Source organism: Lissotriton helveticus, chromosome 10 (assembly GCF_964261635.1).
Source record: "Lissotriton helveticus chromosome 10, aLisHel1.1, whole genome shotgun sequence".
In the NCBI taxonomy this organism is placed as follows: Eukaryota; Metazoa; Chordata; class Amphibia; order Caudata; family Salamandridae; genus Lissotriton; species Lissotriton helveticus.
The window spans coordinates 1,003,059,226-1,003,086,331 of NC_136071.1; the positions used below are offsets into that span (position 1 = coordinate 1,003,059,226).

The following is a 27,106-nucleotide window of genomic DNA, read 5'->3' on the forward strand; positions in this document are numbered from 1 at the left end:
GGGAGGAAGATCCTTCTCCTACCTGGCTGCCAAGACTTGAAACTCCCTCCCCATCCACCTCCGTCTGACCCAAGACCACCTCTCCTTCAGGCAGCAACTCAAGACCTGGCTCTTCGAGCAGTAGCGGACCCCCCTCCCCCAAGCGCCGTGAGACCCTCTGGGCGAGTAGCGCGCTATAAAAATGCTTTGATTGATTGATTGAATGCCCAGTGGTCCGGCTCGCAGCAGGCTGTGCTTCTGCACCACAAAGGAGCCGGCTAATGAGAGGTGCAATGCAGCCTGGAGTGGTGCAGTCATGGAGGTCAGCAGATGCGTTAAGCAAGACCTCTAGAACTGTTGCTGGATGTGGAGGCAACCCAGATCTTTTGACTGGGTGTGAGTGTTTGATTGGTTCAGATGCTCCGTCCATCACCACCCCCTTTTGTACCGCGGATGTGGAGGCAGGGCAGGGATCTGTGAAAACCTGGGAGAACAAACAAGCACTGGCAGTTTTGCTTGCCAGTGGAGAGCGAGCGATGCAATTGCCTGAAAACCAAGACGTGCACTCCCATGAAGTGCTAAACAAGTTATTATTTTAACTTATAGTTGAAATAGTAGTTCCATTACGTCAACAGTGAAAGGTTACGCCATAGCAAATCATGAGCGAGGGTATGGTTAAGGGGAGGGCAAACACAGAAAGGCGAGGAAGTCTATAAAAAAACAAGCTCTTGGCATTGCTGTGGGGAGGGGGGGAGGAGAAATGCGAGATACGGACTGGCGGCCGTGAAAAGTGTGAAGCAGGGGGCGGGGGAGCGGATCCCTTTGAAGTGAAGCTCTCGGAGGCAGGCGGCTCGGGGAGCAAATGGTAAGCGCGTGCACGAGCACATGCACTCGACGTAATCTGCCTGGTGGTTTCAGAGCTTGTTTTGCCCTCAATACTCTCGTCCTATTATCGCTTGCGCGATTAATAGGACGAGACCTAAAAAGCTGGACCATCACCAAAGCAAAATGGTGGTCGCAAAGGGGCAGAAAAACAGAAAGAGAAACTCTCTCCGTGCAAATGGGAGAACCTGAGGCGGACCAGAGAGTCAAGCAGAAATGCAGAAAGGTAAGATGCTCCCACGCTGTAATGGGAGCAAAAGTAACAGGAATAGCAATCAGCCCCAAAGTGAGGGATTAAAAGAAAATCCCAATGGAGTCGCAGGCAACTGCAGACAATGTAATGAAAATTAAAATGAAGGTTAAAACGTACATAAAAGTAAAATACAAATTAAAAGAGTAAGCGCGTCCTACTATTGTCTGTGTCCATTGCGCCCCCAGACTCACATCTGCTTTAGAAGCCCCAAATACCAGAAGTAGATGATAAATTTAATAGAGGGGAAGCTTCAGGGTGGTGGAGGATAGGACCAAGGTGGGGAGGGTGGACATGGTGCAAGGAAGACAGTAATCTGGTAAGGGCCGGGGAGCATTATATGCTTTCCCAGCGCAATGGCTGAGGGTTGGGTGGGGGCAACAAAACGAGGCAGGTCTGCAATGTAGCCTGTTTCCAAAGCGATTGTACTGCCCAGCTTAATTTACCAGTAAAATTTGGTCTGTTGTCCCCCAATGCTGGAATCAGAAAATATTTACCCCGGGAACCCATAAACTGGGGGTCAAGGTTTGGCAGAGGAAAGGGGATGGAATCATGATGGAGTGGAGTCACAAAACGCAGAGCCTGATAGGCAATTTATAAAAAAAAAATTATCTTCCACAAAGGAATTGGCAACATGAAGAAAATCAACAGTAAATATATTCTAGTTTACTAATTGGTTACAAAGCAGCTGCATTAAAAACAGCTCACAGGGTTAAGATACTTACTAGAAATTCGCCTTCATCCTTTAATGTGTTATGATCATCGAGCTTCAGGTTTCCAGCTTCCTAGCTTAACACGTGTTTCGCCTAATAGCAGAAAATCAAGGTTATTGTACTAATATAAAACATATCGCCGGAGAGTGCTCCCTTCTTCTTAACGTGTGAAAGTATGAGAACGCCATATTATCACATGTTATGAAGAAGGGAGCCCTCTCAGTCACTAAAGAATATCAGAAAAATGTAATTCTGCCTTTAGGGGATATACTTTTCATTGGTGTAATATAGGTTACTTTTTGTTATTAGGCCCTGATGAAGCTGTGGGAGATATGCCACTTAGACGAAACATGTTAAGGGAGAAAGCTGGAAACTTGTCACATGATGATCACAACAAATAAAAGGTTGGATTGTTGATATAATTGCAGTGGACGCTTTAATCGTGTGTGCTCAAAGGCCAATTTTCTTATTTTAACATGTATGGTTCTCAAAGGCTGTTTGGTGGCCACCTTTCCTTTTTAAAGCAGCTACTTAACTATTGAACTGTGAGTGTGCTCCAGCAGTTATACGCAGCCACTGCGGAAGTTGTTAGTTACTTAAGACACTGCATAGTGCTTGAAATGGAAATATAGCAGTGCAGGTACCCATTGTTCCAGAGAATCTATTTGATGTTAGGAAGTGCTGGTACTCTCCCTCCAAAAGCATTGGAGCAGTGCCAGTACTATCCCTTCCAGCCTAAAGAAAGAGCTCCCTGAACCGGCAACCTGTGGCCTTGCTCTCATTTCCTGCACTGGTTCTCCCACACCAGTAAATATGGGTGCAGCAACTACATCCCACTTATGATTTAGTGGAGGGGAATATCATACTGGAATTCGCTCCACTATATCCTAATCGGGACCATAACAAAAAGTGCATTTTTGCTTCGCTCATAACGGTCCTTAATCATAGCTGAAATGATTGCTCACAGTGCTTCTCATGTGGTTTTCAAATGTCGGGCTTCATTGATTGCTGACAACTGCAACCATAGTTGTCTGTCATCTAAATAGTAGCAAGTAAACGACAAATGTGAACAATTTTACTCTAGGAGTGCATGAGTTTTTGAATGCAATTCAGTCTGAAAAAATTAAATACAAAACGCTTCAAGGACATTAGGGCGTGTTTTGTGACATCTTGTCAACTTTAGCCAATGCACGCAAGATACCGTAATTAAGAATATATTTAGAAAAGTGTAATTACCACTGTTTTAGTTTAAACTAAACTACAAATCACATTTTATAAGGCTGGCTATTTAAATTCTCTGCTGAGGCGCGAACTGGAAGATAACTCGCAGAAACGTGGGAAATAGAATAGTTTACGAAAATGTTCGGAAGGCCGCCAAAATGCACCTGTTAATATCTTGGCAAAGCCCTTCAATGATAGCGGTAATTTATGGCTGTATGCAGGCTAAGCCGGTGATTTATCAACCGCACCGGCTGTCTTCATGTCAGCCCTGACTGCAGGGAATTCCAAGGCGAGGGGTGTAGAAAAGGGAGCATCGCTACCGGAGGTATTCGCGGCATTTAAATCGGGTGATCCCACTTGAACCGTTCATTTACATAGCCTGTTAGGAGAGATCTGTGGGGATTATTACCAGTTGCAGAGGCGGGCGCAGTGGGCGGCTCTCTCCCCGGATGAGGTAACGTGGACGCAGCAGGAGGAGGCTCGGTCCGGGGCACAGGCCGCTGCTTGTCTAATGCCGGCATGCCAACTGCAGCCATCTGAGCTTGGTACACTTGCAACTGGTGGACTCGCCGGGTCTCCGGGACCTGCTGCTGCCAAGAAAACAGCACAGTAGAAAGAAACGTGAGAAGGGATCAAGCAGAGGCAGCGAGAGAAACATGTCAACAAATTAAGTTCATTAGGTCAGGGCTGTAATAAACGGTGTGAAAAGAGCTCCAAAGGCCCAGTCGATAAATCCGTTCAGCAGATGTTTTCACACTGACACCCAAGAGCAGCGTGTCCTGCTGAAGGGTATGTGATGGCAGGGGAGCTGTCAGTTCTCACAGATTGGGAGGAAGGGGCGCTAACACAGTGCACAAGAATAATCACAAGTGGTGTTTGAAAGGGTAACCTCGTCGCCAATGATATATACCAGAAAAGTAAATATAATCCGCTAAATTATGAAACAAACATGTAAATTACATTTTGTTTGCAGGATGTACAACTGAAAACATTACAAGTTGGTCTACTTTACCCATCTAAAATAAAGTTGAGAGGATTCTGGAAAACATTCTGTTTATTTTAATAGGAAGTTCTTGCTTCTTGTTACCATTTAAACTTCATGAGCAGATAGTATAAATTCCCTGATGTCAGAGTAAGCATCAAAGTACATTCTGAGACAGTATCTAACTTGCGGTGATAAAAACATTGCACCTTCTGGATGGTAGGGCTATATTAATTCATAGTAGCAGCTAAAATAATAGTTAGTCTGGCAGCTACAGTAAATAAATTACGCACCTGAACCACAAATATTCTATGCAACATGTTAGATTACTTACCAGTAATCTTCATTACTCTGATGTTCCCTTCCTTGTCTCAGTATGGGGGCTCCATATCAAGTAATGCATGGAAGCGAGGAAAAGGATGAGGAGATGATGCTTTTCCACTGAACGCTTAAGCACCACAGTCGGATATGTATGATCCGCTCTTTATCTGAATTTGAATTTGTGGTGTTTGTATAGCACATGGTGTATGTATAGCCGGTTGCTGCATAATCCGGGCTTCTCAGAGCTGAAAGGCAGCCTGACATGAAATGTGGAAGCACTGGTGAATTGAAACAACCATGGGGCTTATTTATGTGCCCTTTTGCGCTACCTCTGCGTAATTTTTTGTGACACCCCAGCAGGGTAAAAAATGCGCCATGTTGCTTCATATTTACAAAGTGACGCATCTAGGAAGATGCATCACTTTGTAAACCCCTGCGCCACATTATACCTGCATCTGGTATAATGTATGCAGGATGGGCGTTCTGACGCATTTAAGCCTCGTAGAAGTGACGCAATTAAATCTATGAGATTTCACTGCGTCACTTCTAGACGCAAATGCGCAAATATCTTACGCCTGCCTCATGACAGGCATCAGACTAATGCGGGCACATTTCATATGGGACTTTCCCATGTGAAATGACCCATTGCTGAAGGTGCGTCACTTTTGTGACACACTCCAGCACTGCGTCATTTTTGCGCCTACAGATACGTCAGAAATACTGACGTATCTGTAACTCCCTGCGACATGATGCATCATACTGTAAATATGACGCATCCAGCATGTGGTAAGGAGGGCGCAATGAAAAGTGACGCATCGCTATTTTCACGCTGCGATGCATCACTTTTCATAAATGAGGCCCCAGGTTTTCAGCTTTGCCCTAAATGAGACCTCATCTGGAATGGAACAGAGATGATAAGGAAGTGAGTTCCAAAGCCTGGAGGCCAAATAAGAGAAAGCTCATCCTCCGTATCTCATTTTACGAATTCTAGATATATAAACTTGCAACTTAAAGATTTTTAGTGCAAAAGAGCGGCGGTTTTAACCAGCCGCTGCCCGTGCAGGTAAGAGCGGTAGGGCCGGCTGGGGCAGATTTCGATGGACAATGATGATGGAAAATTAAATGAATAATTATTTTTCCCTTTTCATCGTCCATCGAAATACCCCCCAAAATGCCCCACCGCTGTTCCCTGCACGGGCTGCGATTGTTCTTAACCTATGGTCTGAGGACTTCTGGAGGTCCATAAAACCTAATAAGACTGTCCGCGACTGCATAGAAAATTAAATAATATAAACAGAATAAAAAAGAGAATGTAAAAAAAGATGCAAAATGTACAATTGAAAAATTATAAAACTTCTGTAAATCTAAAGGAATTTACAATTTGAGGCTAAAATGTGTTAGTATCCTCCGATTGATTCATGGAAGCAGTGCAAGTGCACCAAACAGACTGAAGAATGGATGATGAGTGTATTCAAATGAATTTAGAAAGGACCAAAACATTTCGTTAAAATTAAAACTTTGATTTATTTTTATATTTGTGTGGGAATTAAATAAAATATGTAATTATTGGTATATTTGTTTGGTAAATGCTTGTTTCTGTATTTTTTCTGTATTATTTGGTGGTTCAAAATCTCGAAAATGCCAAAGCAGGGGTCCAAAGCTTCAAGCAATTACTCAGTGGGGGCCCCTGATTCAAATAAAGATTCACTGGGCCCTTAGTTCCACTAATGATTAAATGAGGGTCCACAGGAGACAAATGGTTAAGAACCATTGCTGTCAATGAGACACATGATTTGATCAAATGCATGAGACAGAGTGTTTTTTTGTCTTGCAGAAATCGAAAAGCAAAGCAAAGAGCTTTACATTCAATTTTGATTACCAATCAGTAGTCAATTGAGGTGGGCAAGATCACTGGAAAAAGTTTTCCTTGCACCTTACAATCTTAAGTTCTGGAACTTTACACTGCTTGGAGAAAGTGGTATAATGCAAAATGAGAGGGCCCACCTGCAGAATGGGATGAGGTGGCCCTGTGTCTCCTGCATCTTACATATTTCTATTAGCCTGTGGCTTAATAGGGGCCAACCTCAAGGGCTGATGGAACCCCCCTGAACTTCAGGCACCGCAGGTCCCTCTGCTACACATCTGCTTGGAGAATGTAACCATACTTTCAACGACTTAGGAAATTGTGACATGATCTATCTCACAGGCTCATTAGGCAGTCTTGGCCTCTCACGATTCTCATCAGCCCCCACCCATAAGGCGGGACACTTGCACAATTCATTCTTTTTTATCTGACCCATCTGAAGTCTCTTCTTCCTCTTCCACTAATCAGGTCCCATTCTTACTCCCCTTGAGTACACCTCTACCTCAAGCATTCTGCAGGAAAATCGGCCTCTGGCCCATGCTGATGCAACATCAACCTCTCAAAACTCTCTAAGGTTGTTTTGAACTCTCATTTTTGCCTTTCAGAAGATCTGACAGAGGGCCTTATTATAAGTTTTACAAAAGGGTTTGGCAGTCTTGCAGCAGGCCACCACCCCAGTGCCGCACTGCAAGGCAGCCAAAAAGGTAGTCAGACTACCGGCTGGATTACGAGTTAATCCTCTGTGGGCAGTCCTGCTGCAGTGGGCCCATGGTGGTGCGTAGCTAAAACACATATGTGTGCCTTAGACATATATTGCTGTGAGACTGCCACAGCCCGTTCCTGCACAGAAAGAAATGCACAATATTGTGCTTTTCTTTCCGTGCAGGAACAGGGATGCAAAAATAAAGGGAAGCACAACATGCCCCCCCCCGCATGCATTCCAAGGCCCAGAATCAACAGGGGGCCCACTGAATCTGCACTGTTAGGTGTTAGCGACATCTTGAGAATGCGATTAAATCAAGGGAACTCTGCAGCCCAGGTATTTTTAGATCTCTCAGCAGCATTCAGTAGTGCCTCTCATTCTTCACATTTACTTAATCTATTCAACATTGGTATGAGCCATGAAATGGATCACCTCCTTCCTTTCTTCTAGTTTTAAGACAGTATTGCTCTTTTCTTTCTTATCGATGCTCTACCATTACACTGCAGCATCCACTTAGACACTTCCATAAACCCCACCCTCTTCATTATTTACATCATCCTTTGGCATCTTAGGCCGTTTTTTTAGGGTTTTGAAACTATCTCCTTTGCTGATGATTTACAATTATAATTTCTCTCTAGTGGAAAGATCAGAATTGAACTGTATTTCTGTGATTCTATGATAGCAGAGTCACCCTAGCTGCAGTAAAGCTCTTTGAAGGTAAATGGAGACAGGGCCAACTGTCTGGTTGCAAAATATCTCCCTGGGGGCTTATCTAGAATTTGCAGTGGGCTTAAAGCCTGCCCGCTGATCACCATTGGTCAGCTTTATTATCACTGTAATTTCCACGTTTCTTATTCAATGGCTTTCCTTGTCCATTTTGTTTCATCTTCTGTTTGTCCCTTCCCTAAACATAGCCTCTTTACCACTCTATTGATGGTGTCCTTCCACTGTTCATTATTAGGGAACTACTTTTATCTTCTTGGTTAAGCACTCCAGCTGTCTCCATTGTTTGCTTCTCCTCATACCATGCACCTTGTTATCTCTCATTCGTGTGCTACTCTCCTGCCTTGCGTAGTCCGTGTTGTGCTCTCTATTGTGTGATTTGCCCCTCACCTCATGTTGTTCTCTCCCCATGGCTTCTCCCTGCACCCTCCATGTGGCTTACTTTTACTTCATTTAACCTCCTCTACCTCCCCGCCTTTATTTTTACTTTAACTCCCTCCACATGTTCTCCTGACCTGCTCCATCATTGCCAACCAACCCATGCATTTACATTTCCTCTTTTTAAAACATATTTATTTTTTTGGAGGGCCAGGCAGAAAATTACTGCTGGTGCCATGGCTTGAAAAAAAAGGATTTTATGCTACTTAGTTTCCACTCCTACAAAATGATGTGGCCACACCCTGACGTTAATTTCAGTTTTTTTCCTTTTGGCCATAGTGCACAGCATCTCCAAAAGGCATTTGCAAAGTCAATAGGTCCAAAAGACCTGAAATTTGCTTTTAGGCTTCTACTTTCTCCAAATAAACATCCATGACCCCTTGTATTTTTTTTAATTCACCATTCCAAGATGGGCAGCTACAATCATTGAACAGTAATTTTAAAAAATCCACAATGGCCACCACATCAGGACTATGGACAGGCCCTCATATGTCATAACGCTGTGGTCAAAATGGCTACTGAATCATGACATACATGTACCCATGCGTGGTGTCTCACACATGTGCATACTTCCCCATCCTGGAAGTAGACTTTAGCTCGTTAGGTCTCGCCTAGGCAGTTCTTGCACTGTCTCTTCGAAATGTGCTGTATTCAGGATATGGTCATAAAGCTCTGTCCACTTTCTTCCCATCTTTTTAATTGACTCCTTTCCTTTGTAAATGGTGGCTTTTCATTGGTCTATGGGTTTAGTAGTCCCTCCTTAGTAACACCTTGTTTCTTCTTCTAATCTCCTGTTACATCTGTTGTTACTCCCTAGGTATTAATTAGCGCCTCAAGGCATTATTTGCTTACAAGGCTTCAGGCAGGACACACACTTGATCCTAAGCTAGGCTGGTAGTGGTTACTTTACTCACTAGAACATCTCACATTTATATGAGACGGTCTATAAATTTCCCTTTATCTGCTCCAACCAGAGTACAACTTACTCCGAAATTAATGTAATAATTCTTTTGTCACATGTCACAGCTACTAATTGTATATATTAACATAGCTATTTGAATGTACTCATTGTACTGTCCTGCATGCAATGCATTTTAGGTAGTGTGGATTTACCATATCTTCTGCAGGGTGCAGTACCATATATGGCAAAAAGAGGTCCCAGGTGACCTCTTTCAGCCACATATGGTACTGTACCCTGCAACAGGGCTAGGTATATATCATTGCCATTTATAATGCCAATAACTCCAACTTTGCAGGGTGCAGTACCATATGTGAAGAAAAGATGTCCCATGGGACATATTTTGACCACATATGGTACTGAACCCTGCAACATGCCTAGGTGAAAAAATATTGGCATTTATAAGGCCAATAACTCCAACTCCATCAAATGCAAGACCGATTGCATTTCCAAAGCAATAGGTCTCGCATTTGTTAAAGTTAGAGCTGTTGGCGTTGAAAATGACATTTTTTACTTTTGCATTTTTATACCATTGACAATACTGCTGCGCAAATATAATAAATCCACTGCAAATTAAAACGAAAGTAAACTTTCCACCCATCTATTTAATTGGCTTCTATGCGTCCGTTGTGAATGGTGGCTTTTCATCGGTCAAGAGGCCGAATAGTCCCTCCTCAGTACCGCCTTGTCTCTTCTTGTAACCTCTTTGAGGACACTCCCTGTTACATGTGTTGTTACTCCTTAGGTTTTATTTACTGCCTCAAAGCACTATTGTCTTAAAAGGCTTCAGGTTGGAGACACCCTTGGTCCTAAGCTAGGTTGGCAGTGGTTACTTCACTCAGAGAACATCTCACATTTATATGAGACCGTCTATAAATTTCCCTTCATCAGCTCTACACAGAGTACAACCTAATCCGGCACTAATATAATAATTATTTTGTCACATTTCAAAGCTACTAATTGTATATATATGGACATAGCTATTTGAATGTACTTGTGGTACTGTCTTGCATGCAATGCATTGTGGGTAGAGTGGATTTACCATATCTTCTGCAGGTTGCAGTACCGTATGTGACCAAAAGAGGTCCAGTGGAACCGCTTTTGGTCACGTATGGTACTGCACCCTGCAACATGGCTAGGTAAAAAAACATTGGCATTATGCCAATAACTTCAACTCCAACAAATGCCAGACCGATTGCATTTCCAACTGGTCTTACATTTGTTAAAGTAAGAGCTGTTGGCGTTGACAACGACAATGTTTTTTAACTTTTGCTTTGTTAGGTCGAGCCTAGAGTCAGAGCGCATGTGCTGCTCTGAGAGGCATGCTGTATTACAGTATGTACTTGTAACCCCGCCCACTCTCTGCCCATATTTGTCATTGGCTTGTGTCATTGTCCTTTGTAAATGCTGGCTTCTGATTGGGTAATAGGGATGTTAATCCCTCCTTATTACCACGGTGTCTTCATTTGTAACCTCCCATGAGGACTGGACCTTTTACTTAGGTTGTTACACTTATGCTTTAATTGGAGCCTGGGAGCACTATTTTCTTAATTGGCTTTCTTCTGCATGCTGTTGCAGGCAGGACACCCTCGCTCTCTCTCTTTCCAAACGCTTTTAAAAAATTTAAGAAGCATGGCAGCTTCAGATGGGATAACGGCAGATGTGCTTTTCTTTAATCTGAACATGGGCATGCTTGTTTTGTTATAGTGGATTGGGAGCTGTCCATTGATGTCACCATGGCCTTACAACTTTAAACATATAATATCTCATATTTCAAGCAGCTGTGTACTATTTCGCTTAGGTAGTTTATGATGCTCACTAGGGACCTCTAGGAGCAGCTTGCTGTACTGCACCTAGACATGCAGTGCGGGTGGCTTGCTTACTAGGGACCTCACCTCTAGGAGCAGCTTGCGGTACTGCACCTAGATATGCAGTGCTGCTGTCTTGCTCACTAGGGACCTCTAGGAGCAGTTTGCAGTACTGCACCTAGACATGCAGTGCTGGTGCTGTGCTCACAAAGCACCTCTAGGGGAAGCTTGCGGTACTGCACAGAGACATACAATGCTGGTTCCTGGCTCACTACACATGCATATACAATGCACTAGGTCTCGCATTACTGAAAGTATGAGCTATTGGCCTTGAATTATTATTTGCAATGCCAATACCTCAAAATATCAGTAATGCAAGACCATTGCATTGCAAATGCTTGTTTTTTTTAAATGCTGGTTAGCATAATTTTCTTTCTCTTTGACAATGCTTTTTAGAATTGGCAACAAGCACTGACAATGCTAAAATGTTGGCTTACAACTTTCAAAGGTGAATCCTCTTGTCTTTGCTTGTTTACCACTAGCAGTAATTACCCCAACAACCATCGATAATTCCAGACCACCGGTAATAATACATCATTTATCCAAGTTTGCTACCCAGCAAAGCAATAATCTGGGTGGAACCGTGATTTAATGCTAAGTTACCTTTTATTGTTGAAAAAGTGTATGCAAGTATGTCAAATTTTATACTTTTAAAGTTCCTGGAATGTAATGGCAATGAATGTACCCGTATATGAAGGATGAAACTCGGTGTCAGTCTTGCAGGCAATTTTGTGACTTGAGGATAACTCAGCTGCGGCCCGTGCAGGTAGGAGCGGTGGGGAGGTGGGGCGAGGTGGGGGGGATTTCAACAGACGGTGACAAGGGAAAATTAATTATTTAATTTTCTCTCGTGGTCGTCTGTCAAATCCCCCTCCCCAACCCAGCCCTACCGCCTCACCGCTCTTACCTGCACGGACCGCGGCTGGAATCGCTGCAAGTTTCACCGGCAAGCTCTCACCTTACAGAGAGGACCTTCTACACATAAACATCTCCATTTGAACTGGCAACACATGGAAACTGAGAGGTTAGTGGGGAATTTGCCAACATTTTTATAATTGATATAATGGATATGCATCTATGAAAAACACTTATTTGTAGATAATGTAGACTAGTTTCACCAGCATTCCGAAGCTGGTAACACTGTTTACTGCTCTGTACTTAAACCTGATGTTCTATCAGTCCTAGGTTTATTAATGAACACGCCTCCCAAATAGTAGTTAGCGTTTAGGTGGGATAAATGCCTCAGAAATGTAAATGGGTGTGGCATTTATTATAATTGAGAATATTGGCAATTGCTGGTAAATGCTTATGAATGCTTATGAATGAATATTGCTGAGCATTTGTAAGGAATTTGTTGTAATGTGTGTGTTTTTGCAGTTTAGGACTGTTGTTCCAAAAGTGCAGGTATGATATAATGTATTGCTCCTGCCTCTAGGTAAAACCCTAGAGAAGTGAGCTCGCAGGACAGCTGGCAAGGAAGTTGATTGCTCTTTCTACCCTAAATCTTAGTGTCACCAATTATATTGAAAAGATGTTTGAAATAGACACCACCTGAGATAGCCTACTAAATATGTGGTAGAGGGTGCTAGAATATGATGCAACCCAATGCTTCGCGAATACTTTTATGAAGAGGAATGATGGACAATACCATAACATGTAAACTATCCATGCAAACTTAGGGCCCCATTATGACGGCGGCAGGTGTTGGTGATCCGCCCGTCAACACGACCACATTTACCCCGCCATATTACCATGGCGGGGGGGTACATCGGCGGATGGAAAGTCTGTCCGACACTTTTCCACCGGTCGGCAATTGCCAGCCAGGTGGAACTCTGGCACAATATGGTGGTTGTGCCGGGAAGGCACCGCCATCCATATTATGATGCCTGGCGGTACATGCCTTTCTATGGCGGCGATGCATGGACAAGGTGGCAGGCACCGCGCGGTGCCATCACCTTGTGCATGCCAATACACAACGTACATTCCCAGCATTGTGGCGGGCGGTGCTCTAAGCACCGCCCACCACAATGCTGGGAATAGGGGATGCCACCGCCACGGTGGCAGTGGCATCCTAATTGCAGGTGCGTGACCGCCGCACCCCTGGCGGACGTTCCCATATTCCGATACAGTGGCGGGTGGACTTTGTTTACCCGCCATCATAATGGACCCCTAAATGTTTTCTACACTGCAATCATACAATATGAGTATTTTGTTCAAAATCAGGAATGATTGGCCCAGTTTTAAAATACTTTGAAGAAACATGGATTTCTCTTCTAAGAAGGTCAGGACGCAGAAGGATTACCAAATTCCACATTGAAAGGTGTTATTCCTACCTGACCTGTTTAGTGGGAGGAGCAAATACTACCAATGTTGACATAGCTCAATTATCTAAGCCCACCCACATTTGTATCCTTTATGGAAGTTTGACAAAATTTGCAAAGTTTCCAGCAAATAACAGGGGGGCAACCTTTTGTAAGTAATATGCAAACAAAAGTAACGAAAAAAACAGAAGAAATGAATGCTTACTAATGTTCAGTAGCTCAGAATGTCTGGTGGCACAGACTACTAAGGAACTGCCTACATTTTAAACAACTAACATAACTTACAAATAAACAGACTGGTGTGAGGTGCAATAGGGCCTGTTCTAAACCTCATGTTTTAGCTTGACATCGTTTTCTTATTGTGACCTTTTGCGTGCATTGCACTTACACGATAATGTATTGAGAAATCATTATACATGCAATTTATTTCTTAGCGAGCATTATTATCATGTTAGTCGTACATTCTGTAAAAGGCTAGGGAGATATAAAGCGATGCCCTTGTATTTGGTTAGGGACAGCTTTTCAGCTCCAGGCTAAGCATCACATTAGCTCTGCACCTTTGACAAAGTGCAATTGCAATGGTGCTTTTATTATATAAATGGCCTCTGAGTAATATGCACCAGTGGAGCATTTCTACTGGTATTGTCCTGGAATGCAACACACTGTGACTTCTTTGCAGTCCTGCTGACTCTGACCTCTATTTTGCACAGGATGATAGCATTTTCTGCACAGGCTGGCTTCCTGATACATCCTTCTCAGGTATGGGGGGTTAGGCTATCCCAAGGGATCTGGCAGAGGGTACTCCCACTACGCTCTCAATAATATAGGTAGTGTTATGGAGTATAATCATATAATCATCTATTAATAATGTTATCATGGTTGAGCTGTTTCTCTTTTTCACAAATCTTGTAATGCTGGTTACAGTGCTTTACTTCTTCTGCCCAATAATTGCAGCACATTCTTTCTATACAAGAATACGATTGTCTCAATAAATATTTAAAAAGTAAATTTGTATAGTTCTTTTGTTTACCTTGGGCATGAAAAAGTAAATAAATAAAGAGGAAGATCTGTTTCCACCTTTTTTCCTGGGGACTAAACAAGTGATCATGTACTCTGGTAGGGTTAGGGGTCCAGATGGGGCACTGTGAGATAGTTTGGAAACAGGCCAACATTTTCTGATGATATGCACGACTGAGTCCCTATATACTGAAGCTTCTGTTGTCCACACACAGAGTCCTACTTAATTTGTAGGAATCATATAACAAAACCTTAACTTGCATGTCTTAAAAACAAGAGCAACTAAGTACAATTTACAAAAGTAATAACATTGAAATATGTTCTTACTGGGAGTAGTCTTTTTCAAGTGACATTAATATTTTAAAACCCTCCTACTGTCACTCAATTACAACCCATACAACATTATTTCTCACATGAAACAATTAAAGATGTTTAAAAATAACCCAAAATAAAACAATATATGTTTGCTTTCAATTTAAGATAAGATTTATAATAACATCATTCAAATGAGGTTCTTAAAACTCCCTATCGTATTATATACAGAAAATTGTGAAATAAAATGAAAAATGGAAAGAAATTAAAAAAATATAGTAGTGGAAACATTAAAGTATACCCTACTACATTTTAAAACTTGAAATAGATTTAAAAAAATGTCCAAATAAAACCATTTTAAATTAAAAGAAAATTGGGTAATGCAATGCTCCAGCAATCTGAATAAAAAAAGAGGTAAAAACACAACGTAAAACAACATAAAAGTCGATTCATCTACCTAAATCACCTCCCTTAGACTCTGCCTACAGTAAAGGTACTTTAAAAACCCTCCACCAACTGAAGAAACAAACTTCAAAGCAAGAAATACTTTTAAGAAATGTCAACAGTTAGAAATACAGGTCCACCAATAAAACAAATGAAAAACTGTCACGAAAATAATTTTAACATACTTGTAAACCTGTTAAATATTTGTTTTTAATAAAAAACATTAACTTAATTTTTACTATTTTGAAAATAAATTATATCTTATTAAAAAACTGAAAGTGTTGGTAATACTATTTTTAAGTATTTACTGTATTTATGTATGCATTATATCATGAAATCAGTTTAATTGTACACAGGTTTTAATTTTATTCATTATGAAATACCACAGAATGTGTTAGTATTAGCTTAACATACCAATAAGTTTAAATGTTACTATATTTGAATCGATTTTAATATTCTCCCCTAACCCCTTACATCCCTCTCTCAAATATAAATTATAAGTTTATTTTTTTCAAATGAAAATCATATTTGCATGAAAGAAAAAAACACCTAAGTATTAATGGAGTATTTTGCTCTATTTAAAATATTATGCCCTTCATTCATTTAGACAAATTTTAAAATAGCTCCAACAGAATCCCTAATCCTCTTGCATCCCACTCCTAAAAAAATATTATTTAGGTTATTTAAAAATCGATAAACTGATAAAATTTATAAAATTAAAAAAACTGCCATAGTATTTTACTCCATGTTATATTTTAATATGTTTATAACTTACACCAAACCTAAGCATTTTTAACATTGATTTATATTAATATTATATTTTAAATCAATGGGGATAAACTACCCAACCCCACTTACTTTAATTATTTAACAAATACCACAATACAATACAACATTTTTTACTTATGGGGTACACCCCACAACCCTCTTACCTTAATATTTAGGATAGTACTGTCCTAAAATCCCAATTTGTTTGGGGGGGAGGTAGGGTAAACCTGCCAAACCCCCTTTCCTTCATTTGTTAAGGTAGTGGCCCAAATATCCAATAACATACTTCTCTTACCTTCTAAGGCATGGCAAAATATTATACTGTATATTATGATGGCAGGCGTATCGCCACCGCCGGCCCAGTGGTGGTGATCAGCCCGCCATCAAAAGGTGATTTACCCACCGCCACATTATGATGGCGGTGGGAATCACTATTGTTCCGCGGCGGTCGGAAAGACTGACCGCCATGGTTCTGCAAGGTGGTCCTTTTCCACCCGCCTTGCGGAACCCAGAACCAGGCAATCATTGTGGCCGTGCCTAGCAGGCACCGGCATAGTGATTACAATGTGCCTCTCTGCCTTTTTGCGGTGGATTCTCCGCTGCAAAAAGGCAGGAGGAGACTGGCTTTGGGGGCCCGTTGTAGGCCCCTGTGGGGGTGTCAACTGTGCACTGGTACCCCCCTCCATTTCCATGCACAAGGTGGCAGGCACAGCACGGCACCTGCCACGTTGTGCAGGAAAATGCACAACATGGCCATTTCACATTGTGGCGATTTCTGCAGCCAGCAGCACCAGCCGCAATGTTAAATCTTCTGATGCGACCGCTGCGGTGGCGGTCGCATCATAATTAGGGTGGTGAGACTGCTGCAATGCAGGCGGGCGGTCCCGTTACCTAATGACCCCCTAAGTTTTGTGTTTCAATCGTGGTAAATATATCATGTAGAAATTACTGCATGGCAGAGGTAACATCCAGTGGCTGCATGGCAAAAAGAAATGTTGGACAATTTACCAAAATCTAGTCCACAAAAAAGATGGTTTAAAGAGGACAATCTTTGATCATATTTGGTAGGTGCACAATAAAACCTCAGAGAACGTGTAGTTAAATGCAGTGCTTAATAAAAAGTCACAACAGTACAGGAAGAAATAATGTCAGGAACTAGTTTAAGTGAAAAAATTACATTTTATTAACAGAAATATATTAAAATAATTAAATGGTTAAGAGTTATAAAATTATACGCCAAAGAAAGAGTAACATTACACATTCTGTAATGGTCAACATCTTTCATTAAAAATCAAGAGGAACACAATAAAATGTAACAGTATTTTAAAACTAAAAAACAACATTAACTTTGTTGCTGTCAATGTGACTATGTGTATGAAAAATAAATACGGACGGCCATGAAAATTAATGGTGATAATATCACTTAAAATATCAAAGGTAAACACTGTCATTATTAATCATTTAAAGATATTCTGGACTCAAAAGGGTTATTATAAAAGAAGCTCTTCATGCATTTAGAAGTAATTTCACAAGACATCATCCAATTTTTTTGAATGGGTCTCAACTAGGTGTGGGCAATAGAATTCTGATACAAGGATGCACCATAAGTTTATTAAATCATTTCATTCAAAATAATCAAAACAGTACAAAATTATTCCTGAGAAAGCGCGTATAAATCTTCTTTTATTCTGTTGTTGCTGGTAAATAACATATATGTACAGCATAAAAACAGCCAACGTGTTTCATCCAAAGCATTGGACTTCATCATGGCAGAAAATCCCAACAGGATATATGTTGAGACCCCTACAGTTCACTCATCCATGAGACAAATCACTCTATTATCCTGACATGTCACGTAAGTTGTATCTGCATAGTAAGCAGTCTGCTAAATAAGATAATCCATATATGCAGACCCGAAATAATGCAGAATTGAGCCATACAAAATAAGGCAACTTCAAGTCAATCCAATTTCAGGATTAGTGGGGTCAATCATCCCCAACGTAGGCACCAGAAAATCCCAACGGGATCTATACTGAGATCCTTCGGTTCACTCATCCACAAGGCGAATAAATGTAATATCCTGGTATGTCATGTAAGTCATATCTGCATAGTAAGGTGTGTGCTGAATAAGAACAGCTGTATGTACGGACACAAAATAATTCAGACTTGGTATGCATGTTTGATCCAAACAAAATAAAGCAACTTCAATTCAATCCAATTTCAGTAGAAGTGGGGTCCATCATCCTCAATATAGGCACCAAAACCCATGACTACGGCAAATGAGCCTCGTCAGACGACTGCACTTTGGAAGGCTAGACTCAGAGTCACGAAGGTGACTTGCTGTGCTGCGCTGTGTCACAGTTTGATCAATATAGCCCTAAGTATATGGGGATTTACTTTCCAGAACTCCAAATCCTAAGGAGAAATTGAGAAGAATTAGAAATGGCTCAGTGCTTTCTGTACTGATTAAGTTCCTCTGAAGTAGAAGTCTCCCAGAAACCAAAGATTTCCTTATAAGAACAAAAATAAAATCCTCCTATGTCTGTGCACCAAATATTGCTGTGGGTCCCTATAGACTGCATAGCTGCCTCCACTTCTATTCTGGGTACAGTTTTATACAACTTCACCTTTATTATCATTTTGACAATAAGATCCTGATTATCCAGAAATGTTACTTCACAAAAGCAGAGCCTGCCCTATTGATTTCGATAACAATCTCTCAAAAATAATGAAAGCATAATTCTATATATACTTTGCCTTCGAATTTCCAGCTATTTTTGCATAGTAAAAAGCATTATAAATGGGGATTAACTGACTTACACACATTATTCTAAATATCTTGTAAGGGTTCACTGATAGAATATTGATGTAACAAACCGAGGGGCCGATTACCATTGCGGGTTTTCCGCTGGCCCGGCGGTGGCGATCCGCCCGCCATCAGCCTGAATAGTCCCACCGCCAAATTAGAATGGCGATGGGAATGGGAATGGTACCGCGGCGCACGAAAAGACCGTCCCCTGTGGTACCGAAAGGCGGTCCTTTTTTGCCCACCTTGCAGGACATGGTACAATGGGGCAATGGCAGCGGTGCCATGCAGGCACCGCCGTGGGCATTACGGTGCCTGTCTTTTTCAGCGGAGATCCTGCCGCAAAAAGACAGGTGGAGAATGCCTTCAGGGGCCCGTTGCGGGCCCCTGGGGGGTGGCGGGGTGGGGTGCTGCACGTGGGAGGTACCTATGGTACCCCCCTGCATTTGCATGTACAAGGTGGCAGGCATCGCACGGTGCTTGTCACATTGTACATACATGTGCTAAACATGTATTTTTACATTGTGGCGGGTGATATCACCTGCCGCAATGTTAAAATACAGAATGCGCCCGCCAGTGTGGCGGGCGCATCCTAATCCGTATAGCGGGACCGACACACCTATGGTGGGCGGTCCCTTTTGCAGTCCGCACGCCATCGTAATTGGCCAGATAGATGTTAAAAATATTAAGGAAACAATATTGACTACAATAATATCGACTCCCATACCTTAACAGGTAAAGACAAAAATATCAACTCATAAATATCCAGGTAAAAAATATATATGTAAAACTGTTGATTTAAAAATATATATAAAATAAAATATTATATACTAAATATATTGAATACTAATATTATTTTTAACAAAATAAATTAAATGTAATATACATTTTAACTACATATATCAAATAAACTTAATTAAAAAATATAAACACACAAACATCATATTTTATACATATATTTACTTACATTTAATTTATTAACTAATACCTTTATTTCATTTTGAAAATTTTAAATTATATAAAAGTAAAATATATATATATCAATAATTTAAAATAAAACAAAAACATTCTATAATAAATTAAAACATTAAACTATTAAAACAATTAAACTAACATTTCCCAATACAACAAGTGCAACAGTAGGGAAAGTGTTAGATAGCAAAATAATTAAATTACTATTCCAACTCCAGTGAGTGCTGCAACAGTAGGGAAAGTGTTGAATAGCAGAGGGGTAAAAATGACTATTCCCACTCCAGTGATAGCAACAGTAGGGAAAGTGTTGGTTAGCGGAGGGGAAAAAATTAATATTCCTGCTCCAAACAGAGTAACAGTAGGGAAAGTGTTGGATAGCGGAGGGGTAAACATTACTATTCCCACTCCAGTGATAGGAACAGTAGGTAAAGGGTTGGATAGCGGAGGGTAAAAAAGTTACTATTCCCAATCCAAAGATTGCAACAGTAATGATAGTGTTGGATAACAGAGGGGTAAAAATTACTATTCCCACTCCATTGATAGCAACAGTAGGGAAAGTGTTGGATAGCGGAGGGGTAAAAATTACTATTCCCACTCCAGTGAGTGCAACAGTGTGGTAAGTGTTGGATAGCGAAAGGGCAATAATTACTATTCCAAAAACAAAGAGTACAACACTAACGAAAATGTTGGAGAGCAAAGGGATAGAAATTACTATTCCCACTCCAGTGAGTGCAAAAGTAGGGTAAGTGTTGGATAGCGGAGGGATTAAATTTACTATTCCAACTCCAGTGAGTGCAACAGTAGGGAAAATGTTGGATAGCGGAGGGATAGAAAAATACTATTCCCACTCCAAAGAGTACAGCATAGGGAAACTGTTGGATAGCGGAGGGGTAACAATTACTATTACCACTCCAGTGAGTGCAGTAGTAGGGTAAATGTTGGATAACGGAAGGGTAAAAATTACTATTCGCACTCCAAAGAGTGCAACAGTAGATAAAGTGTTGGAAAACGGAGGAGTAAAAACTACTGTGCCCACTCCAGTGGGTGCAACATTAGAGACATTGTTGGATAGCAGAGAAATGAAAATTACTAATAACAGTTGAAAAAACCCAAAAAATATTACAAAATTTAACAAACCATAAACATAAAAAAATATTTTAAAAATATAAAATGGAATATATTAAACATATAACAAGAACACCTATTATAATATTAGTTACATAAAAAAATTACAAATAATATATTAAATACATTAATAAATACATTTATAAACATGAATTATTTAAAAGTAGCAAATATTAGCAAACAAAAAATTATTTAAATATTTAAAACATAAATATATGTATGTTAGTTCATACTCTGTAACACCACACCAATAACTAAACACTTCAACATTTTTTATTATATTTATTTCCATTATGAACATAAAACATAAACATGAATTGAGCACACAAGCTTTAACACTCTAAGATCACAACAGACACCTATATTAAACTATAAAAAAATACACACTTTTATATATTATAAACACTTCAACATTTTTAGTTATATTTATTTCCATTATGAACATAAAACATAAACATGAATTGAGCACACAAGCTTTAACACTCTAATATCACAACAGACACCTATATTAAACTATAAAAAATACACACTTTTATATATTATGTATTATTTTTAAAGAAAAACTATTACTATTAACAACTAATAATTAAATAACAAATGTTATTTAATACCCACCCTTTACCACTTTAAAAGTAAAAACAACACACAAACAAACATATACTCAAAATAATGATCAAATAATTAACATTAATTAACAACTATATATCAATTAATTAAACACAAATTACTTCCCACCCTTTACTCCTATAAACACCACAACACACATAAAAGTAATTACACAATTACCATAATTAATTACTAATTAATTTATTAAAATTAATTTACAACTAATTATTAATTCATCAATTAAAAATAATGTACTTCCTCCCCTTCCCACCATTTACACCTATAAAAACTACCACACACAAATATAATTAATTACACAATTACCAAAATGAATTGCTAGTAAATTCATTCAAATTAATTAACAACCACTTAATAATTCATAAATTAAAAATAAATTTCTTCCCACCATTTACATCCAATAAACACCACATCACACACCTAAAATTAATTACACAATAACCATAATTAATTACCAATTAATTAATTGAAATTAATTAACAACCAATTATTAATTAATAATAAATTACTTTACACATGTAACACTATAACATCTCAATCAAACAAATATTAATAAATAAAAATAATCAATACATTAAATATAATTAAGCTTCTTGCCACCCTATTCCCCTATAAACCCACAACCCGCTATGGAAATAAAAATGCAAAAATAAAATAAAACAAAATGAATACATTTAATATAAATAACTTAATTTCCCAACGTATTCCCCTATAAACCCACAACCCTCTATGGAACTAAGCGGGGGTCATTAGGATGGCGGGTGGACTTCTGTCCGCCCACCACCCTAGCGGAGCAGGGACCGACCGCCTGTGGTGCGGCGGTCCCGCCCCGACGATTAGGATGCCATCGTGGCAGTGGCATCCTCCATTCCCAGCATTGTGGCGGGCGGTGCTCACAGCACCACCCACCACAATGCTGGGAATGCACTGCGTACATTGTCATGCACAAGGTGACATGTCCATGACAATGTAGGGGGTACCATAGGTACCCCCCATGTGCATCCCCCAGAGTCCCAGGGGGCCCACAACTGGCCCCCATAAGGAAACACTGCATGCCTTTCCGTGGCAAGGCATGTTTCTGCCCCCATTCTAATATGGCTGGCGGTGTCTAGCAGCCACGCCACCATATTAAACCCTTTTCCGCCCAGTCGACTTGTCGACCTGGCGGAAAAGCGCCGGCCGATCTTCCTGTCCCCGCGGTACCCCCACCATACTAATGTGGTGGGCGTAAATGGGTGGCGGGCGTGGATGGATGTAGGGCGGATCACCACCGCCATGCGGGCAGTGGCGATCTGCCCTACTTCCTAATGACCCCATAAATATGCAAAATCCAAATTAAAAAAAAGAATATCTACAAAAAATGTGACACATATTTTAAAAATACAAACAAATCATATACAAAAAAACATGTTTCACATACACATAAAAAATATATTAAAATTCATAGCAATAATGAAAAACGATATTTTTAACAACTATATTTTTGCAAACAATATGAAACACTTCGATATTTTTAAATTCGATATTACTTACCTTAAGTCGATATTCTTGACCACGATATTCCTGACCCACGATATTAATGACTCGATAATTGTGCAACTCGATATTGTGTACTTGATATTCTGTCTCTGCACCCTTGTAAGATGAAAGTCAGCCCCCTTACATAACAATTTCAGCCCTGCAAGGTACCCTAGTGAACCATGCACATTTAAAATTAAGTCGGTAATGAAGTCTCTCCCCAATAGTATTACAATGACAGCTACAAAATGTAATTAACAAGTCTACCGTCCGTATCCAAAAGCTCTTGACAAACTAGTGTCTCTCTGGTGCACATCCTTCTCTATTGTCTTTGCTCATTCCACCACATATCCAGAAACTGCCTTTGAGAAACACCCCAAGGCCTCATTAAATGTAAACACCTCCACAAACCCTTCCTTGGGCTAAAAAGGCGTCAAACTCAGTCTCAGCGCTTGGAAGACACCACAGTTCTCCATCACAGAGGATGCTTAAGTCTCTCATTCAAAGGCTAACTAGAGGAGGTTGTTGAGGATGTGGTTGATGAAAAAGTGGTTGATTCCTTCTCTTGGCCTCATTGTGCATCAGCCAAGATAATGACATTGAACAGGGTGCCTTTTCTCAAAACACATTAGAAGCTTATTGTTTACAAATATTAACTGAGACATCAATATACCAAATTATATGAAGCCTAGGCAATTATTTAAAAAAACAATAACTAGAAAAGCAATTTAAACTATGCTAAAATAAACATGAATATACATAAGCAAGCTGAATTTTCACGCTGCAATGATTCAAATACCTTAACCACAACAACAATTGTGCATCTATAATTAAAGCACATACCTATATAAATAAACATGTATAATCCAAAAGGGGATACCTAAAATATTACATACATGAAGAGTATAATACCCTTGGGTGCTGAAGCATCCTGAAGCATCCTCAAGCCCATGACTGAGTGGTAAACCTTTTGTTTGATAGTGGAGGTGGGGTTTATGCTTCACTTTCCACACAAGGAAACCAGGCCAGATTTGTTTACTTTTTTCCCACATTTTGGGAATTCTAAAGATACCCAGGGCTTGTGTATTCCCCTGGAGGGAACTGAGAAAATAGCCAAAACACAGCAATTTTTTTAAAAATGTCACAAAAGAACTGCGTATGACAATGGTTTTAATAAAAACTATATATATACATCAACAAAGGATTTGCTGTGCTAAGATCATCCTTGTCCCAGCTTTCAGGAGCATAGGGGGTATTTACGATAGCGGGTTAACTCGAGTCCGTTCGTCATCGTAGAGGTGCCTGGGACCGCCCGCCTGTAAGGCGGAGTTCCGCACCCCACATTAGGATGTGACCGCCACCATGACGGTCGCATCCAGGCACTTTAACATTGCGGCAGCTGCTACTGGCAGCAGCACCCGCCGCAATGTGAAATTGCCATGCCGTGCATTTCCCTGCACTACGTGGCAGGCACACCACTTAGTCCTTGGAAATACAGGGGTACCATGGGTATCACCCCAGTGAATCACCACTTCCTCCCAGCACAAGGGGGGCCCGCAATGGGCACCCAAAACCAATCCACACCAGCCTTTCCATGGTGGTTCTACCACCATGGAAAGGCTGGCTGAGGCCAGCATCGTAATATGGCAGGCGGTGCCTGCTAGGCACCACCACCATTTTACAGCTGCAGACCACTCCGCCAGGCAATCAGAATGAGTGCCTTTGGCGGATCCGTGGTGGGCAGTCTATGCTCCTGCCACGGACGCGGTACGATTCCCCCTGCCATCCTAATTTGGCGGGGGAAAATTGCTGTCCGATGGCGAAGGGCCCACCACCGCACAGCTGGCTGTGGCGGGCCCTCCCCCATAGTATCCAATTTGGCTTTAGCATCCAATTAAACAAACTCCCAAATGAAACACACGGGGGCTGAGGTGCAGATGAAAGAACTGCATTGAGGGCCTGATTACGCCATGGTAATCTTGATTACCGCCCGCCACATTAGGATGTCAGGTGATGGTTGGCGGTCGTAGAGACTGACCGCCACAGATCCCGTCTGTCAGTTGGAGGGACTTGTATCCCTACAATAGTGGCGGTGCCTGCCCGTAGAGGGCCCCCCTTCCTCCCTGGCCCTATGGTGCCCCCCCAACATATCACTGCACCATGTGGCAGGCATCACATGGTGCCTGCATATAGTTCAGGGTTATGCATGGGGTGCTAATTTTGTACTGCAGCATATGCTACAGCACCCGCTGCAATACAAACTTTACACAGGCGGGCGCATTGTGATTCAGGGTGCGGGACCACCGTCAGCAATTTGGGCGGTCCCATTTCTGAAGGGATGGCGGTCAGACATAAGTCTGACCGTGATCTTAATCAGGCCCTAATCAGGTTATTTTTTTGCGTACAGTGTGCCATGCAGCTGGAAACTGGTGTACACTCTGGAACTTGGGTGCTCTGCACTAGTGAATTAGGACAGTTCAGTATACACAATCTTTAATTTTCATGATTCTGCACATGAGTAGTTCATCCATGCCTGGTATTTTCTTTGAATTCAGGGATTGTCTACCTGCAGCTGGAAAACACATGTACTCTCATGGAGTGCTTAACCCAGAAGAAAACAGTAGTGTTTGAAAAGCAAGCAGTGGAAGCTTAAATGAAAGTCAATTAAAAGAGATAGTAAAAAGGCTATGTTCCATGGGGGAAGTGGGGGGACTCAAGATTGACAAGCTGGAACATGAATAAGAAGCAGGTAAATATGAGTCAGCCAACCAATGATAAGTAATGGGCATACTCTAAGCCCCTGTATTTTCTTGATAAGCCCACAATATGTCTATCAACAGACAGCACGTGTGGTCTACTAGGTTCGAGCAATTTAAAAGGAATGAAATACTTTTTAAAAGGTATACTTTTAAATGAAATACCTTCAAAATATCTTATGAATTTTTGAGTACAGTAAACAAAATGGTAACTGAACTCTAAGACTAACAAACATGAAAAAATAAACAAAGAAAATGAACTGAAATAGGCTTCTTTAACTAAAAGTCGCTAAACCTTGGAGAAAATACATGCATGCTGGAGTTGGTATTCTGTCTCTAATGTATGCCTTTTGCCTTGTATTTGTTTAACATTGGGGAATGGCACACATTGGTCAGCAAGGGGGAGTCAGATTTATTATTCAAATTCGATTCTAAGAAACACCAGGTAAAGTGCATCCATAGGGGTTAAATTTAGTATTAAAACTCCAGTTTAACAAACATTGAAAATTGAGCGCATGTGCGGAGGTGTATGATTTACTAGTCTAACTACAATCCATCAAATGTTGGGGTAAATGCATACATTGGGGGGATCAGATTAACTATTCTAAAAACAGTCTTACAAACATTGGGGAAAGTGCATATATTGGGAGCGGTCAGATTTACTCCTCTAACTCCAGTATAACAACACTCGAGAAAGTGCATGTATTTGAGAGTCAGATTCACAACACCAATATAATAGCAGTGCCAATTAAAAAGTATTTAAGAAATTGAAATTTAAATGCTTTAAAACCTCTTTAAATCATTAAAATGCTATACGATTGGTAAGAAAAACGAAAATATTTTTTCAAAATTTTAAACATTTAGCCTAACTGTTTTAAAATAAGAAAACCATATAAGAAATTTGAAATATAAATATCCCCTAAACTCACATGTAAAACATACATAAATAAAAAAGAAAAATGTAAATGTTTACAATTGTTCCTAATAAACTTTCTAATTAATAAATATGTTTTTTAAAACATCTACCCACCTATTTATCAAATATACCCTACAACTCATAAGGAATTAATATTTTGAAAAATATATAAACATTTGTTTAACATTTTCATATCAATTAAACATATTATTCATAATTCCAGAGTTTCCTATAAAAAGGTTTGATTATTAATTCATTGATCAATTATTATCAACATATATATATTTAAAAAATAACCGACCAATCCTCCAATAAACTTCAAACCTCAAAATTAAAATGAAATATGTAGTTTGAAAAAATAAACATTTAAACAAATAAATAAAAAAATTAAATATATTTTACAATAGCACACATAACAAATAACATGATACAATACAATTAAACACCACAATATAAAACATATTAAATTAAACATTATTTTGAGCTGCATGATTATGGAAAGAGAGAGACCATTGATGCTCGGCAATCAAGAACTCAAGGAGGTGCGGGTAGCTGCAGCCAACTGACTAGAAAAATCTCAATCATAATTGGATTGGGGAGCAGCAATCACAAGTGGAATTTCTTT

The 27,106-nt window shown here is 40.2% G+C and overlaps 1 protein-coding gene across 1 annotated transcript in view; it reads right to left on the bottom strand.

The window, feature by feature from the left end:
• HDAC9 (histone deacetylase 9) overlaps positions 1-27,106 on the bottom strand; it is a 2,824,806-nt gene that overhangs the window by 1,847,946 nt on the left and 949,754 nt on the right. The window contains exon 13 of the mRNA XM_078663676.1: positions 3,455-3,620. Coding sequence (XP_078519802.1) covers positions 3,455-3,620 — 166 coding nt within the window. The remainder of the gene's footprint in view (positions 1-3,454; positions 3,621-27,106) is intronic.